Below are 19,994 nucleotides of genomic sequence, written 5' to 3' on the forward strand. Positions count from 1 at the left end.
TTGTGTCTGTGTTGGGGAGCACAGTGATGTCTCAGACATACTATCTATTGTACAGGCTGAGAAATAATGCCCTGAGATTTACTTTCTTCGAGGAAGCTTTCAGTATAATGGTGAATAGCTATTCATCTATTATAAGGGAAACATTTGTCCAAAAGGCTCTTGTTACAGTTTTCTGAAAATAAACATAGATACAGACGGGTGAAGGCAATGCCGGCTTTACATTCCAGACAGCGCAGATGGTCAAGGGTTGAGACAATCGGCTGGTGGACAGAAACAGTCACATTGTGGTGTCAGGATAACCATGTATACTGACATCTTTGTGGGTTCCTATGTATTAAGTGTATCTGGCTTTTTCTTGTAGTCTACTGTTTAATGAAGAGCAGTTTTCTTCTTTCCTTTGCCCTGGCCAGAAATTTGACTACAGTTTCTGGCCAACTATTGACATCATGCTGAATTTAATTTCTATGATAAGGGCATCTAGGAATATTTCTTTTGAGACTTATCTGGTTTAGATAAAGCCTTCTCATATTAGGGTTGCGATGTGGAAAGATCTCATTACTAGTAGCTGTCATGATCAGCCCTTATCTGCAGAGGAAATTCTGGAGAACAAAGCGTTAGGGGCTAGCTCATTGAAATCAATGGATATCTATTGATTTCCATTAACGCACTTCTTCTTTATCATTTATACATGCTCCAACACACCCATCCATGCCTGTAGCAAACAACCCTGTACATCACCCATAAATTTCTACTTATACATGAATAATACATGTGAATGTGTATAACACTTGACTAAGAGCTGCTGAGCCTAAGCAGCCAAGAGCTAACCAATTATGTCCCCTTAATTGTGACAATTTCTCCATGAAAGTCTACTATTCCCATAGGAGGCAGCCACTGATGCCAATCTTACAGCGTGCCATAAGTGCAAACCACAATGTGGCATTTGTTTTTGCCAAAAAGTGTATGTGATTTAGCGCCCCATGTGAGTCATTTGGAGTCCCCATCTGCCACTGTCGTCACAAATGTCTTCCACAGTTGGCCCAAGTGTTCTCCACAGTTGGCCCAAGTGTCCATGACATTGCAGACCATGGGAATGGACAGGGTGGATTTATACTCCACCAAATCTTTTACTATATATAAGTTTGTTAGACTTTACAGAATTCAGCAGAACAGATGCAGATAGTTATCATACTCCAGAGAAGGAGGTAAAACCCAATATCCCCAGTATGAAGACTTTCTTGCTAAGTCAAACATTTATTTTCTTTTTTTTTTTTGCCGGGAGTTACACTTTAAACACACTAAGCTTAAAAACTAATTTGGACAATGTTCATGATAATCCATTAGTGCATTTTTATGTTTCTTTTTCCATTTAGTTTGCTTTGTATAGAGGTTTCTTCCTGGAGCCATGGAACAATGAGATGGCAAGAAAATGATTCAGCATATTGTTCTGGTGAAAGAAACAGTGGAGCGGATGGTAGTTGACTATACTGGCCATTACATTCTTCCCCATTTAGAATAACACTATAAAGACTTCAAGCAAAATTTTCATGTATAAAATGTGGAAACAACCTTAATTTGCTATTTGGGTTTAGTCTAGTATTCCAGCTACAAATAGCTTTTAAGAGCCAGTAAAAAGTATGAGGTTCCTTGAGGATCGCTTCTATAAACATATAAAAATGGCACATTTGCTTGGGCCTGGGAACGTCCTGTGGTTTCATGGAGTATAATTTTGGCACCTGCTGTACCTAACTCAGATACTGGCTACCCACTGTAGTATTTATATTTTGGCCTGGGCTCTAGAAGGCCCATCAGAACTTTATTGTTAGAATGCCTTCACTGTTGGTGCTAGTTTCAAAATGGGCCAATTGGAGAGATAAGCAGAAGGATTTGCACCATCCTTGACCAACATCCACTTAGGTACTCCATGGCAATCAGACTAACACACTGCGAATGAATGTGAGCATACTGCTTGGCTTTTGCGGTTTTCAAATTACTAGGCTTTATGCAATTTCATGAAGTGCATCATGCTGTGACGTCAAGACATTGCATGGGCCTAGTAACTCCAAGTGGCACACAGTATGCATTCGAGTTCCAACCAAGGAAGTTAACACAGCCTTGGACTGGCTGCAATGGAGTATCGAAGTATATGGCGCACCAGGGTAGTGCTACATTTTTTGTTCATCTCTAGTCAATTGACAATTTACTAGGTTTCCTTTCTATATTTTAGCAAAGGATACACATCTCACACAGGACAAAGGCAGTTCTCGCCGTCTTCACAGATGTGTGCTAAATTATCATCTCTGCTGATCCATCACTCATCAGATTCATTTCTGACCTTATTACTGATCTCTGTTCTAATCTATGTCCTATTACCTGTCTAAGAATGAATGCCGCTTGCCATAATCTATTACCTTGTCTGGCAATATTTGTATCACCTTGTACTACACTTATGATCTAGTTTCATATTTTTTCTTCCAACAGTAGTTAGACAATTACAGGAACTTTGAACTCACTGGGTAATGACTAGAAATTCCTTGGGTTTGGTACCTATCTCATCTGCTCAAAATCTAGCACCAACCCAACGGGTCCAACCACTGCACACCCAACTATTTATCACCTTGATTCATTTTAGTTTTCCTGTAGCCAGAAGCAAGATAAGGTTGTGTATATTTGCACATCACATTCCAACTTTTTAGTTAGAAAATCCAAGAGTACAGTGGGTACGGAAAGTATTCAGACCCCTTTAAATTTTTCACTCTTTGTTTCATTGCAGCCATTTGGTGAATTTTAAAAAGTTCAGTTTTTTTTTCTCATTAAAGTACACTCTGCACCCCATCTTGACTGAAAAAAAAGAAATGTAGAAATTTTTGCAAATTTATTAAAAAAGAAAAACTGAAATACCACATGGTCATAAATATTCAGACCCTTTGCTCAGTATTGAGTAGAAGCACCCTTTTGAGCTAGTACAGCCATGAGTCTTCTTGGGAATGATGCAACAAGTTTTTCACACCTGGATTTGGGGATCCTCTGCCATTCTTCCTTTCAGATCCTCTCCAGTTCCGTCAGGGTGGATGGTGAACGTTGGTGGACAGCCATTTTCAGGTCTCTCTAGAGATGCTCAGTTGGGTTTAGGTCAGGGTTCTGGCTGGAACAGACAAGAATGGTGAGAGAATTGTTCTGAAGCCACTCCTTTGTTATTTTAGCTGTGTGCTTAGGGTCATTGTCTTGTTGGAAGGTGAACCTTCGGCCAAGTCTGAGGTCCAGAGCACTCTGGAAGAGGTTTTCATCCAGGATATCTCTGTACTTGGCCGCATTCATGTTTCCTTCAATTGCAGCCAGTCGTCCTGTCCCTGCAGCTGAAAGACACCCCCATAGCATGATGCTGCCACCACCATGTTTCACTGTTGGGATTGTATTGGGCAGGTGATGACCAGTGCCTGGTTTTCTCCACACATACCGCTTAGAATTATCACCAAAAAGTTCTATCTTCGTCTCATCAGACCAGAGAATCTTATTTCTCATAGTCTGGGAGTCATTCATGTGTTTTTGAGCAAACTCTATGTGGGCTTTCATATGTCTTGCACTGAGGAGAGGCTTCCATCGAGCCACTCTGCCATAAAGGCCCAACTGGTGGAGGGCTGCAATGATAGTTGACTTTGTGGAAATTTCTCCCATCTCCCTACTGCATCTCTGGAGCTCGGGCACAGTGATCTTGGGGTTCTTCTTTACCTCTCTCACCAAGGCTCTTCTCCCATGATTGCTCCGTTTGGTTGGATGGCCAGGTCTAGGAAGACTTCTGGTGGTCCCAAACTTCTTCCATTTAAGGATTATGGAGGCCACTGTGCTCTTAGGAACCTTGAGTAATGCAGAAATTCTTTTGCAACCTTGGGCAGATCTGTGCCTTGCCACAATTCTGTCTCTGAGCTCCTTGGGCAGTGCATTTGAGTTCATGATTCTCATTTGGTCTGACATGCACTGTGAGCTGTGAGGTGTTATATAGACAGGTGTGTGCCTTTCCAAATCAAGTCCTATCAGTTTAATTAAACACAGCTGGACTCCAATGAAGGAGTAGAACCATCTCAAGGAGGATCACAAGGAAATGGACAGCATGTGACTTAAATACATGTGACTGAATACTTATGACCATGTGATATTTCAGTTTTTCTTTTTTAATAAATTTGCAAAAATTTCTACATTTCAGTTTTTTTATCAGTCAAGATGGGGTGCAGAGTGTACTTTAATGAGAAAAAAACTTTTTAGAATTTACCAACTGGCTGCAATGAAACAAAGAGTGAAAAATGTAAAGGGGTCTGAATACTTTCCGTACCCACTGTAGATGACTTCAGACAAGTTAAAAACTTATGGCTTTAACCCCTTACTGGCCCAGGGCGTATTAGTACGCCCCAGGCCAGCACCCCCGGTTCAGTGAGGGCTCAGGCGCTGAGCCCGCACTGAAGCGGGCACATGTCAGCTGATTATTACAGCTGACATGTGCCCGCAACAGCTGCTGGTGGAATCGCGATCCACCCGCGGCTGTTAACATGTTAAATGCCGCTGTCAATCTCTGACAGCGGCATTTAACATCCCCGCGCCGGAAGCATGGCGTTAGCCCCGCCCATTGGTGACCCCGTCACGTGATCGCGGGTCGAAGATGGGTGGTCATGACAACCCTGGGTCTGCAGCAAACACCAGTGGTTGTCATGTAAAGATTACTATGAGCGCCACCTAGTGGTCGGCGCTCATAGTACAGGAGCATTTCTGCTACATACAAGTGATCTGCTGATCACCTATATGTAGCAGAGGCGATCAGACAGTTGCTGCTTCTAGTCTCCTATGGAGACTATAGAAGCAAGCAAAAAGTAAAAAAAAAAATGATTTTAAAAATATAAAAAAAAATGTAAAAGTTTAAATCACCCCCCTTTTGCCCCATTCAAAATAAAATAATAAAAAATAAACCCCACATACACATATTTGGTATCGCCGCGTTCAGAATCGCCAGATCTATCAATATAAAAAAAAGAATTCATCCGATCGGTAAACAGCGTAATGATAAAAATTTCTAAACACCAGAATTACGTTCGCCGCAACATTGCTATAAAATGCAATAACGGGCGATCAAAACATCGGATCTACCCCAAAATGTTATCAATAAAAACGTCAGCTCGGTGCGCAAAAAACAAGCCTTCATCCAGCCCCAGATCCCGAAAAATGGAGACGCTACGGGTCATGGTAAATGGCGCCATTTTTTAAAATTTTTTTTAGCAAACTTTGAATTTTTTTTCACCACTTAAATAAAAAAGAACCTATACATGTTTGGTGTCTACGAACTCGTAATGACCTGGAGAATAATAATGGCAGGTCAGTTTTAGCATTAAGTGAACGTGGTAAAAAAAAATTTAAAAAAAACATCTATGGTATTGCACTTTTTTTGCAATTTCACTGCACTTGGAATTTTTTCCCATTTTCCAGTACATGATATGGTAAAACTAGTAATGGCGTTTAAAAGTACAACTCGTCCCGCAAAAAATAAGCCCTCACATGGCCATATTGACCAAAAAATAAAAACGCTATGGCTCTGGGAACAAGGGGAGCAAAAAATGAAAATGCAAAAACGGAAAATCCCAAAGGTCGCGAAGGGGTTAATTTTGATTTTTTTTTTTATATAAACAAGATTAAATCATCAAGATAGTTTCATTGTTTCTCATGTGGGAATTGTTTCTCATGTTTTGAGCCTTCAAAAGAATGATCCTAATGGCAGATCCGTAATTATTGGTTGCTCTCCATGAAGACAAAACAGAACAAGAGGTGTTTAACCGAATTGTGGTATCAGAATATCTGTGTATTTCAGAGCTCTAGTAATGAAAATAGCTGAAAAGTTTCAACATATTTGATTATTTACGTTTGTTGTTACTTTCAGTATCTGAGAAAGCGATAGACAGGCGGTAATGGGCACTTGTGCCTCCACATTATATGAGCCCGTGATTTTGAATATTTTAGAGATTCCTTCTTTTATCTCTCCTACAAACCACCAGTAAAGGGCCAGTTCATACAGGCCGATAATTGACAAATGTTTTTGCGCTTGTGTGAAATCGATATCGGAAAAAAAAAGAAAAAAAAAAGGGGGTCCATTTGAATATTGTTTGTATTATTACACTCTATGTGGATCCATCTTCTGGATTCTATTTAATTCATTTTTTTTCAGAGATTTGGACAAAAACTCCAAAAAGACGCACTGCATAAAAACAGTGTGAACAGTGCCTATAGCAGACATAGTCTGATTAGACTCCTAGTATGATTTTATGCAAATCTATAGCACTTCCAACAATGGCAAAAAAACTTTTGTTTCAATGTAATAGAATTTCTTTTTGCCAGACGATCCAGAGACAGATTGCTGTGCAGATATACAGATTTTCACTCATGGCTTCTCCGAGCTTTGAGCAGAATGAGACAACAGAGCATCTCTGCTCATGTATATATAGGTCAATTTGCCAGTTGGGCATAAGAAGCAATCTACAAAGCCTCCTTTAAAGCCTACATTTCTTGTTTATCACAACTGCACACAGCCATGCAATATGTATGTATCTACACATTAATTATGTATTGCAGTGTTTATCTTACTGTGCTCCCAAGTGTAATTCTTTGCCTTAGTTTAATACTACAGTATTTTAGAAGAGCGTCGCCAGTAAAAAATGCCTAAAGTTAATTTCCATTGCTGAAAATCGTTTGAGTTGGTTATTCTGTACTGATCAATTTCATGACATAGATTTAAGAGGACCTGTCAGATCTCCTGGCCTGTCTACGTCAGTAAATACTCGTCTTCAACAAATAGCAATTCTTTGAACTCTGCTAATGTATGAATTCCTCTTGGAAATGTACAAATAGCGTCTTCAGAGAGTGGAACTCTGGCTATGGTTAGTAGCCATCCTAAAAGTTAATATTGACCCTTTAATGAGACGTGACGCATGACTTAGGATAAGAAAACAAATGAGACACACCATGTGCAGACATGTGTTTCAGGGTTTTTGACCCTCATCAGTGCAAAGCAGGAGAACCAATTTGACTGTGTGAGATGCATCCTAATTAGTATATTTGATTGGTGGCTTTAGTTTATATTGAGAAAACCTGGTGTCAGGTTCCCTTTAAATACAGTAGCACCAGCATAGACTTAAGTGAGCGCTTGACTTACTGCACTGGAACCATAACTTCAGATTTAAGTAATTCACCTCTACATAGAGATTCTATGTATATCCTGTGTTGGTGGCAAATTCTATTTCCCTCTCACATCCCAAAAATCATTAAACGTGCGTACCTTATAAGAGAATATAACTGTAGGGCCAAGTGGAGAACAATCACCTAGATTTATTAATATTTTTTGATTTTGACAGCTAACTAGATCTGGCAAGCAGATGTGCCAAGTTTGTGAGCATCTGACTGGACTTGGCATTGTTTACACCCATCATTTTATTGCATGTTAAACTACTTCTCATTTTCTCTTAACCACACTTCCTTTGCTAGACATTGTCTATTGAGGTGCAAAAATGTCGAAAAAACATAATAAATCTGGCACAAGATATGTACTGCTACAAATTGATTTAATTAGTTAATACACTCTTTATGTGCTCCATTCATGCTGTGTATAGGGTTTCAATATATCTGAACACTAAATAAAAATAATTATAAGATAATTATTATTAATACTTAAAAATAATATTAGAACATATACACATTTTAGAATTTATAGATCTATGGCCACACAGATAGTCCTTGCTACTTATTTACCTATGGAATACAGGCAAAATTTCTTTTGACCGTTATAGCTTTTTAAGTTCCGTACATTTGTAATATTGTTTTAGGGAAATCTCTAATATACTTTTAGGGAATGTAGGCCCATGTCTAGGGGCAACTTGTGTAGCCTTCCACCACTATGGTGAGTCACCTATGTGGTGATTAACTAGAAAAATATGATCCCTATACTGCGGACCGAGGAATTTGACCTTTGCTGCTCAGCTCTGCCGCAAACTCCTCTTTCTCTTCTTTTTCACTAAAATGCTACTTTTAGGATTTGGATTGTAACATCAGAGCAGCTGGTGAGTGCATCTTCCTATACTATAAGAAAGTGGGATATTTTTCCAAAAAAGATTATTTTTTTTCTTCACCATAAAGAATTTTTTCTGTAACATTTTCATTGTGAGCAAATTAAAATTTAGAAGAATCCTTTTGCATTTTTTTTTTATAGAATTGTGCTTTTTTGTCTTAATTTTCCAAAAGAAGCTTAATATATGATATAATAAAATTATAAAATGTTCAAAAAGAATCTGTTTTATACTGTGCCTTATAAATATGAGTATTAGTGCTTGAGGTTAGAGGATCTAGTCCTATCATCTAGTCTACCCGACAAGTCATCTAAGAACAATTAGCCTAAAAGCATAAAATTATAATTTAGCCATTCAGCTCCTCAAAATGATTAAGTGGCAAATATACCTACTAAGAGGCGGTATTTAAAATCAAAGCGTTAGGTAGAGTTAGCCCTTAAGTAACATCTTGTTTTATAACTGCAGCTATTTACCTTCCCTGTATGAAGATCCCTTGTGGCCGCAAACTATTACAGTAAAACATCCCATCTGTCCAAATGCTGAATAGATGTTATTGTATGCGGCCAAACTTGGTAAATCAGAATTTACAAAAATCCTTTGACTCATGTGGTTCTTCTGGGAAAAGAGGTCGGAAGTCTGTACAAGTATGCGTGTGAGATCCTGGGAAAATATGCAGTTTTTAACTCTGCAGAATGCAAATTGGCTTTCTCAGCCAGAATGAAAACATTTTTTTTTTCTTCTGGGCACTTGAAAGAATTCTAGTGAAAGTCGGTCTGTGAACAAAGGTGCATTCGCTGATGCCCAGTTCTGGTCCAATGGAGTCAAATAACTCATTTATGTAAACTCTATTGAGGTTTGATAATGACGGAGCGTTTAACCCTGTGCTGTGCCATCACTTGTTATGCAGATTTTATGTAATATTCTACTTGGGGTTATATTCTATTGTTACATCTAAAACAATGTTTCCTAAAGATGTATGATTTTTCTCATATAAGAGAAGATTGTAGAAAATCATGAATTACATGTTAACTGCCCTAAAGAGACAACGCATAAAGGGAACCTGTCACCAGTTTTTTAAATGTTTGAGCAAATGTCACCAACTTCTACAGCCCCCTTTGCTCCATTTCTCAAAGTTGTCTATTGTCTCCTGAGTCCCCCTGTATACTGTCAATATACCTTTTGAATTGCTCGTGCACTGTATGTAAATCGCATGGTTTGATTGGTATCATTGCTGTGGCGTCTGTGCCTCCTCTCTGCTCCTATAGGCCGTCCTTCGGCTTTGATTGATGTGGATGACGCTTCCTGCATCATACAGGGAACTAAATCATGCGCCTGCACAATAGCAATTACCGGATCACGCAGTCACACTCTGTTATGTCTCACTGCGGGCATAAAACATAACTGCGCATGTCATACCAGATCTGTGTACCAGAACCAGTAGGGCAGAGCAAAGTGCGCCTGCTTGATCCGGCGATGCTACTGTGCAGGCGCAGGCGCGTGAGTTCGTTGGGCTATTTAGATGACGCAGGATGCATCATACACATCAATCAAAGCTGGAGGATGGCTTTTAGGAGCATAGAGGAGGAACAGATGCACATACAGTGGGTGAGCAATTCAAAGGGTATTTTTGTGGGTATGAAAAAAGAAAAACCAGCTCACCCAAGCTCTAGGCACCTGAAAGCACAGGATCCACCGGACTAGGTGTGAATACAACCAAAAAAACAGAGTTGATCCAGCTTCTTGTAAATTTGCAGATTTATTGAAAAATAGGAGAACTTCTAAAACATGCTATTTAAAAAAAGCAACATGGCTGCTATGCGTTTCAAACGCACACGGCGCTCTTTGTCTGAGCTGCAGCTGAAATGACTGCACAGCTATTTAAACCACCACCCACCAATGAAATCACATATAAGACATCACATGGTCATTGGTAAAATCATTACAAAATCATTACATATGCAAAACAATGATTAATACATTTTTACAAAAAAACAACGCACAAACACTAAATCAAGATAACTATACAGTATAATCCCAGGTAAGTGAAAAAGCAAGAATGCAGAGCAATGTTAATGGAAGATTAGTTCCTTCCGCGCATTCAGTCCTTTGGGACAGCAAGTATCCAAATTAATTTTTGTGGGTATACAGGGGGAGTCAAGAGACAATATACAAGTTTGTGGAGTGCAGTACAGGAGCAGATAAAGGTGGTGGCATTTGTTCAGACACTAAAAAGCTGGTGACAGGTTCCCTTTAAACTGATTTTCCAGGAGGGCTTCTCAGTCCAAATTTGGGCTTATACTGACATTAGTTTTTCATGTACATTTTCTATCTGTCTTTTTGTCTACTATAGTCTATGGAGCTGTTGATATGTCTGTATGTTTTTGAGGATGTAGTGGTCCTCACCAAATCATAGAGACGTGTCTGATTTTGACACGCAAACTTGCATATGCAATTTTATGGGTCTGTGAAAAAATCAGATATTACTTGAATGCCATCCGTGTGCCGTGTGTGCCCTGTCTTGTTTTCATCTTTGCTTGCAAAAAAGAAAACTGAAGAAACTTTCATGGTAATAACTGAGACACGGATCAGACACTGATGAAACTCGGTCAGGTTTTTAAATGCCATCTGACATCTGCGTGACAGCGTGGCAAATCAGGGATGTTCATGGGCGGAGCCGATTTTTTGGCGTGAACAAGTCGGAACCCCAAACACAAATTTGAAATGCCGAACAAATTCGCTCAACACTACTTGTAGACATCCGTGTAATCTTGTGCAAGATGATGTTTTCTAGATAAGAAAAACAAATAACATGCTGAGGATTTTCAAAGTCACTCACACTTATTGTGGTGTAAAAATACATCGTGAATCCCCAGCAAAATCTACAGATAACAAAGCAATTTTGCTACAGAATCCTAGCAGATCTCCTGCGAGATCAGGAATGAAATTGTTTTGCAGCGTGTGGCTTAAGAGGGCCCTTGGAGACCGGTGTTTAAAGGGAACCTGTCATGTACAAAACCACTATCAACCTGCAGATATGAGGTTAATCTGTAGGTTAATAGCGTTCTGACATCTTGCGGCCACCGCACAGAGAGCCCCACTGCTGGGAGGAAATTACAGTAACTTTATTCCTCCTGGCAGGCTCGGTCTTTCAGTCATAGGGGTGGTGCCAGCAAGTGTCCAGTCACCGCTCTGTTCATAGAGAGCAGCGGCTGTAACTGCGCCCCAGGCACTGACTGACAACCGGCCCTAATGATGAGCAAGCTGTCAATCTGTGCCGCGATTACAGCCGTAGCTCTCTATGCACAGAGCAGTGACTGAAACCTCGCCAGCACCACCACCTATGACTGAAAGCCCAAGGCTGCTGGGGAGAATAAAGCTCATCTCCTCCCAGCAGCGTGGCTCTCGGTGCTGATGCCGGGAGTTTAATAGCGTTTTTTACATGACAGGTTCCCTTTAATGCATTGAAGTATTGATGAATTAGTAGATTATAATCTAAGTTTTGCTATACTGTACCAGTTAGAAGTCCTGCCTGTCACATGCAGTCCTTACATGTGGTCAGGATATGTATTCAATATCCTTACCAAACCAGTTTTGCAACTAGAATTACTTTACTCTCACACCTGTATTTGGAAAGGAATAGCCTCTGTAGTGGCAAAACATTTGATCACAAAACATAATTTTTCAAAGTGTTATTCACTAGGCTGGTAACACACAATAGAAATACATTTTGTATGGTCATTCTTACTGCAACCTTCATCCAAACATTTCTGCATCTGCTTCTTGGACGTATGCCTGTAGACCCAACAAATTCTGGACTGGAATGTTGTAAATTGTCATTTTTACTGCTTCACTCTCCGAATTACGGCTTTTTGCCAGTTAGCACCATGGATTAGGTATCCGGCAGAGCTCCTTCCTCGCATGTTCTAGTTAAAAATGTTAAAAATCTGGCCACTGACTTACCATCTAATATCAGTCTTAATTTCATGGTCAATTAGAATTAACTCTGGATAAAGGGTGTTGTGTTATTATCTATTCCTTTGTAAGGGGTAAAGTTTCTCCTTGTGGAGAATTGGCATAGGGAGACTTATAGGACATGCAATGCTCCACTGTTATATGTAATATAATTTATATACTACAAGTCTCTTTACATCAACTAGGCGCTCCCCACAAGGAGAAACTTTACTCCTTAAATCCCCTGTCAGAAGCCTCTCAAACAGATAAATCAGTTCTCCTGCTTTGCACTAAGGAGGGGCAAACACCCTGAAATATGTGTCTGCAAATGGAGTTTCTGGTTTCGCTTCTTACTTTTAAGTCATGTGGCCAATCTCGTTTAAGGGTTGATATTGACTTAGGTGTCTCTAGAAGACTTGTCTATCCTTTTTTTATTGCACAAGTGGACAAAAGTAGCACATGGACACCAGATTAAATGGGGCAAGAAACTGCAGTTACAGCCCGGGCTATATAGTACTTTTGCTGATTAAGGCTATGTACTTTAGACATTGTTATTCAGACGTCAGTGCTTGTTGTATATGGGCTATCAGTAATTTCCATTGACCGCACGCTATGAGGTTATTAACATGTCTGGTTATTTTTAAGGACCAGTGGGCAGCAAAAAATGGAAGGAATCATTTCTAACTCTGGTGCTTTTGCCGACAGAACTTTTTATTGAACTAAATGGGTCAATGAAAAGACAGACAAAGACAGGCAACCCTGGTTGGTGGTTTAAGCTTATGATATCTCCATGCAATATTTTTTGTGTGTACGTAACGTGACAAATGAATGGCACAGATGATAAAAATGGACAAAGAATGCAAATGAATGAAAAAGGACCATCACACAGAAGGAAAGAGGTCCTTATTTGTGGATGCAAAGGGTATATGAATGTGTGAATAAGGGCTTACTTATATTATGCTTATATCTTGTTCTATTACTGTATAATAATCCATAAATGTTCAGTGAAATGTACAAAATCAGGAAAGGGAGAAAAGAACTTTATTTACCGAGTCTTGGAGGAAGTTCTTATTTCCAGTTTTGTTCGTGGCTTGGCTACTCTACTAGGTCCCATAAGTGGTAAGAAGTTCAATTATGGTGAAAGGAAATTGAAAAATCTTATCTGCACAGTATGGCAAAAATAAAGATCAGTTGGTCCCATGATTTTAATTGCCTACTCTTGCTCAGATATTCCATCAGTAATACAGGCTATAAAATATCATGTAGTCTCCAGAAAAAGAAGCAGTGGGGAATATGAATTTCTGGATTGTCCTATTCTTTGATCTCTTTTGCAGCTTAAATAAGCAATTCTGCTTATTTCTGCTTTATATCAGGCCAGGTGCATACCTCCGTATTTTCTGTTCGAGTGCGATCTAACAAAACATCAGATTGCAATTCGACCAATGTTATTCTATGGGGCCGCACACATGTCCAATTGTCCATGTCCAATTTTTTCCTCAGATCGAGCTGGTCCAAGTAAAAAAATCACAGCATGTCTGAGTTTGATCCGATATTCGGATCACACTTGGCCGTGCAAGTCAATGCGTGGGTGGAAATCATCGGATGAGTGCTGTCTGATTTCCGTCACACTGACACAATGGAGAAATTTTGTTCTCCATTTTCTCCTGTCGGTGTGCTACGGTTCTGTCATCCAAGAGAATCAGATCACACTATGCTGACACTCTGAGTAAACTTTGGTCAGAGTTTGATTAGAGTGTCATTTATATAATCTGCCTGATTCTTTAGGATGAAAGAATCGATGGCCGTCTGCACCTTGCATTATAGTTATATATTAGAGAATTGCTTTTTATGGGATTCTCCAATACACTTTTGTAGGTTGATCAAAGGTGACCCTGTACACGTATATTTGTACTGTACTTCAGATGTACTTCTGCTATCTAGATGATTTATCTCACCTGTTTGAAGGCATTCTCTCTCAAGCTCGCTCTTTATATGTTAAGTAAACACAATTCTGATAAACTTTTTTCTAAATCCTTTGTCGTCTCACTTTTTTTCCTCCTGTTTTAAGCAAACCCAGACACCAACTCTCTATGCTTGACTTGTATGAAACATTATGTAAAGCCATATTATGTGCAATAGGAATAAACCCCATAATCATCATTTTCTGTAATGTCTCAGCTGGAGAAGTCCAATTATCTTTGATGTTGGCCACATAAGTGTATGTTTAGCATTTCTTAACTAGGACACTAAGATGCTGAAGCTACATAAATGTGCATTTAGTCATTGGGTTTTATTGGTCTTTGTGCCCAGATCTGGCTTTTAAAGTCATGATTATCTGGGCACTGTTTCACATTTGACGTACATAGATTCCCAAAATATGGTCTAGAAAATTATGTGTTTTCAAGGCAGTTTTCATCTCTTACGTATTTTGTGCATTAATTGTAAGTTCTAATGCAAACTTATTGTGAACAGAAATAGGGACATCACAATGTTGTCTTTCCCATGAATAATGGTGGGTATTAAAATAGAATTAGCTTATATATATGCCGTGAATACAAAGCATATGACTAATGCAAGAAAAGAAAAGCACAGAACAAAAAATATTTCATGTTTTTAGAAAATGTATTTCTCATTCTCAGCCAAATATTCAACATTTGTTCTTTTGCATCAGTATGGGAAAATTCATAAGTGGTGGCCTAATAAGATGTTGGAGGCATAAATTGAAACCTCATGGACCCTATTTGTTATGGAGCCGTAATAGGGCACCTACCAAAATGAATGTGGGGCCCTCAACTGTACTTGTATAAGACTTCGTATGAAGTTTGTTTTTCTGCCGGACAACAAAATATACTGGCTTCACACAGTGTGCCATACAGTTCTATTGAAAGAAGCCATGTGGGACTTACATGCTATATGCGTGAGATTTCAGTGGTTTATTCAGGACTTGTGAGATTTCATACTGTCCAATAACTCCTATAAACATTTTCCTGGGTCCTGCAATCCCATTTGGCTTTTTAGATTACAGCTATTTAGCATATTAGCCAAATTAAAGCTTCTCAAAACAACCTTCATTGTTGCTTTCCAATCTACCCTTGTGCAGATGCAAAGAAATTATAGTATAGTTGGAGAAATTTCTCAATATTCAATGTTTGTTTTTGGGTGGAGAATAGATAGAGTGGATATAAAAAGTCTACATACCCCTGTTAAAATGTCAGGTTTTCATGTAGAAAAATCATACGAAGAAGAATCATTCAAGAATTTTTCCACCATTCATGGCACCCATAATCTGCACAATTCAGTTGAAAATAAACTGAACTCTTTTCCGGTAGAAAAAGAAAAATAAAGAACTAAAATAATGTTGTTGTATAAATATATACACTCCTAAAATAATACTTGAAGTACCCTTTGAATTTATAACAGCATTCATTCTTTTTGGGTAGGAGTCTTATCAGCATGGCACATATAGAATTCACAATTTTTGCCCACTCTTCCTTGCTGTAGGGTTCCAAATCTGTCAGATTGGGAGGGTAACTCCTGTGTACTGCACCCACTGCAGGCCACTCATAGATTTTCAATTGTATTCATGTCTGGGCTCTGGCTGGGCCATTCCAAAACTTTCAAAGATATTTTTTTTGTTGAATTAGAGGTATGCTTGTTGTGTTGAAAGGTGAAATTCATCTTCATCTTCAGCTTTTTAGCACAGGCCTGAAGGTTTTGTTGAAAAATTGACTGATATTTGGAACTGTTCATAATTTCTTACACCTTGAATAAAGCCCCAGTTCCAGCTGCTAAAAAACACCCTCAAAGCATAATTCTGCCTCCATCCTGCTTGACTGTGGGTATGATCTTCATTTGGTGATATGCTGTATTGCCCTTGCGTCAAACATACGTTTTGACATTATCGCCAAAAAGTTCAACTTGGTGTCATCAGACAATAACATTTTTTCCCACATACTTTTAGCAGACTTGATGTGCGTTATGGCAAAACATAGCCAAGCTTAGATGCTTTTCTTTGTAAGAAAAGGCTTCTGTCTTGGCGCCCTACTCCACAGGCCAGATATATGAAGAATAAGGGAGATTGTTGTTACATTTATTGCACAACCAATACTGTCAAAAATTCCTGCAGCTTCTTTAATGTTGCTGTAGGCCTCTTAGCAGTCTACCAAGCAAATTTTCATCTTGTTTGTTCATCAATATATGAGGGATGTCCAGTTCTAGGTAACGTCCCTTTTGTGCCAAATTTAAGACACTTGTTTATGACCATCTTCACAGTGTGCCATGATATATGTAATACATAGGAAAAAAATTTGTACCCGTCTCTGACTGACTACTGACTGAAAACAAAAAGATCCCTGTAATGGGTGATCTTAAAGGTGGAAAAAGTTCTGAAAGGATTCTTCTTGGTAGTATTTTTTTTTTACATGAAAAAAATCTGGCATTTTAACAGGGGTGTGTAGACTTTTTACACCCACTGTATCTCCTTGTTGCATACAGTATATGCACATTTATTTTCTCAAAGGTTATTGTTGGGCTACATGATGACATTGGCTGCAACCCACTTAAGGGAGGTTCCCAGTAAGTACACATTCCCATCCCCAAAAGCAGTCTCTCCATAGTAAGATAACAAAATGTGTGCAATACTCATAGCTTTGGGGGTTCCTTCTCACTGCTGGTGTATACTCTCATCTGTGATTATGTGACGTCCAAAAAGCTGTCACCTGACGTCTCGCCCATCATAGCATAAGGAATTGATAGACAATATATGACCATAAACAGATGTTAAGATGAGGGTTGCTGGGGAACCCTAGAGTTGGTGGAAGGGAAACAATAAAGATTTGGTAATCACTGTATATTGCAAAGTGTGCATATATGTATCTTTGAAGGGCCTCTTCATGGTAAAAAATCTCATTTACATATCCTTTTTGGATTAATTACAGAAATTTAAATCCATATCACTTTCTATGTGCTTCAGGTTTAAACATTTGTGGATCACTGATTCAAGAGTGATTTCTGACGGATTTTTCGTAAAATCGGCAACGTTTAAACATAACAATGTGCTATCCGAGTTGTGAATATTCAGCTCTCCTGGAGAACTTGGTTTCTACTTTCTTTGTCTACCTACTTGCATTTATTGTCTGCTCTTACCATGGCACCAAGCAGTCATGGTTGGCATACATTTCCTGTTGCCTCTTGGACTGTGCTCAGATTTGCCATTCAACATTAATTTTGACCATTCTTTTCAGCAAAAATAAATGGCTCATATTGCTACACAGCTGTACACAAGAATCCATGAAATAATGTAGTAACATCGGTAGAAGGATTTACCTGCTCGTAATAACCAGTAGGAGCTTTCCCGTAATACAGGGTCACAAGGCTTCTTCTGTTCCTTTTGTTTCTGACTATAGCTAATCACATACTTTGTGATATATTGCTTCGTCTCTAGCTTTTTTTGTAACCATGGCTTGGTTTCTTTTCCAGGTGCACACATTTCGGGGTCCCCACTGGTGTGAATACTGTGCCAATTTCATGTGGGGTCTCATTGCTCAGGGAGTCAGATGCTCAGGTAAAGTATTCTGATATGATGTAATTTATCCATGTTGTTATGATGATTGTAATAGTATTTACATACACTTTTTGGCAATTTGTGAAGATCATCAGTCTGGAAGTTATATTTAGGCAATACAAGCTTTGTCAGTGCACGATGTATACAGACAGGAGGGTAATTCCCGCAGACACTGATGAGAAGCGGGATCCAATTTCTGACCTTTTTGCGGCCTTTTTGTTGGACTCCCACGTTATGATTCAGTTTGTTATGTCTGTGTTTGTGTTACCCGGTAAGAGATATAGATGATGTTAGCAGCCTGCTAAATTGGTAAAAACTGCATATGAGCTGTACATGAGAGTAATGTCATAAAGGATGTCGAATAAATGGACTGTTAGGAGGAATGTATTGGAAACATTGGAGCATGCTTATTACATGGTAAGACTAGGTAGAACAAGTGTTGTAATACTATAATAATGGGCTTCCAGGTGGTGCAAAACTATTATTATCATGCTTCACCTACTGGGTCCCAACTAATTAAATATTAGTAACGTTCAAGCAATATACTGGTAAGCATTGTGCACTTGAATGGCCCATAATATGTTTGAAATCGATGGGCTCATACTGTACCTCCATGTGTCTTTGATGTTCTGTGGAGGTACGGGATGGTATTTGGCATATTGTAGCATATTCCATTGCATATTATATGATGGAGGTGTTTCAAGAAGGCACCATATCGGTCCATCAGATAGACTTCATGCACACATCCTGACCATATGTATTAGGCCTAGTAGGGCAAGGGGATTCATAGTTACTCCACTTAGCTATCTAAGGGGTAACATTTCTCCTTGTTAAGCATGTCACGGTGAGGAGACTTTTAAAGCCGCAATGCTCCTCTGGGAAATATGCAAATTGTCTCTTCAGAGCGGAAGAGCGCTAGAACTCTAGTGCCACCTACAGGAAGTAGCAATCCTAAAAGTGAATAGTGACTCTTTAACGAGCCTTATCACATGACTTAGGATATAAGCCAGAACCAGAAACTCAATTTGCAGACACTGTGTTTCGGGATAACATTTCTCTTTGCGGAGAGCAACATGTTAAGCATGTCACGGTGAGGAGAGCATTGCTGCTTTAAAAGTCTCCTCACCATGACATGCTTAATATGTCGTTCTCCGCAAGGAGAAATGTTACCCCTTAGATACCGGTCAGATGCCTCTCACCCAGCCAAACCAGAACTCACACTTTGCACTGACGAGGGGCAGTACCCCGAAACACAGTGTCTGCAAACTGAGTTTCTGCTTCTGGCGTATATCCTAAATCATGTGATAAGGCTCAAGAGTCACTATTGACTTTTAGGATTACTAATTCTTGTAGGTGGCACTAGAGTTCTGGTCCTCTTCCTCTCTGAAGAGACAATTTTCACCTACCTATAAAATATATATTCCACAATATGGCACACAAAAAAGGTTCTACAGGTTAGGATAGGGGTTGGCAATTTATGGCACATCTGCCATACTTGCCTGGCACAGCATAGTCTGAAATATCCCCGAAAACACAAAGGAACATATCACCTAGCAGCTGAAGCAGGATGGTCAGAGAAGCATTATTTGCAGGAGATGTGATCTATACCAATATGTTGTCTGCCCGGAGGTGGGCAGGTATGTTAAGTGGTGTTCACAGAATATCTGTGCTAGTATACCATCTGACTGATGACACTGCAGTCCTGTCTTATACAGGAGGCTTCTATGTTCCCCTGGGGGAAGGGCCCTGTGACCATGTTCAGTGGATGCCTCAGTATTCAGTATTTTATTAATTCTCTGCCTAATTTTCTAACTTGTCATAGCTGTGACTCAAACTCAGGGCTCATTTTATGGAAGGCAGAAACACTAACAATGAGTCATAGGTCGTTATGTTATATATGAATTTTCTCTGCCTAAAAATCTCAATATTATTAATCTTTGCAGGCATAATGTACTGGTATATACGGATATTTCTCTGTATGACAGTGCTTTGTAGGTAAAGATGGCAGAAAAGTAGATATTTGGTTTCCATAAAGCTACTAATATAATTAAAAGGTGCTAGTACTAAAATATTCAGCAGATTTTCAGATGGAAAATCTACTGCATGTCCGACCCATGTACCCTCTTAGTTTGTATTGTATGAATTTAATATTGCATGGCACACTAAGTACAAATAAAGTTTGACTAGTGATTAGTTTGGAGAAGTCGGAATATAAAATATTAGTTTAATTGTAGTGTATGATTACAGTATGAATAAATGTTAGCAGAGTTTTGCACTCCAATGACATTTGTACAGTTCTTTTTTATTTTTAATGCAGGAATGCATTTTTGCACTGTTTTCAATGCCCCGTTTTACATTTGCACTTTTTCCGCAATACAGTATATTCC

At 39.1% G+C, this 19,994-nt stretch overlaps 1 protein-coding gene across 2 annotated transcripts in view; it reads left to right on the plus strand.

The window, feature by feature from the left end:
* The window catches only part of CHN2 (chimerin 2), a 481,322-nt gene that overhangs the window by 399,402 nt on the left and 61,926 nt on the right, over positions 1-19,994 (plus strand). For both annotated transcript variants that reach the window (XM_073677920.1, XM_073677921.1), the window contains exon 8: positions 17,523-17,607. In XM_073677920.1, coding sequence (XP_073534021.1) covers positions 17,523-17,607 — 85 coding nt within the window. The remainder of the gene's footprint in view (positions 1-17,522; positions 17,608-19,994) is intronic.

This window comes from Phyllobates terribilis, unplaced genomic scaffold, assembly GCF_046119375.1.
Source record: "Phyllobates terribilis strain yellow unplaced genomic scaffold, ASM4611937v1 Scaffold_4__5_contigs__length_816908805, whole genome shotgun sequence".
Lineage (NCBI taxonomy): Eukaryota > Metazoa > Chordata > Amphibia > Anura > Dendrobatidae > Phyllobates > Phyllobates terribilis.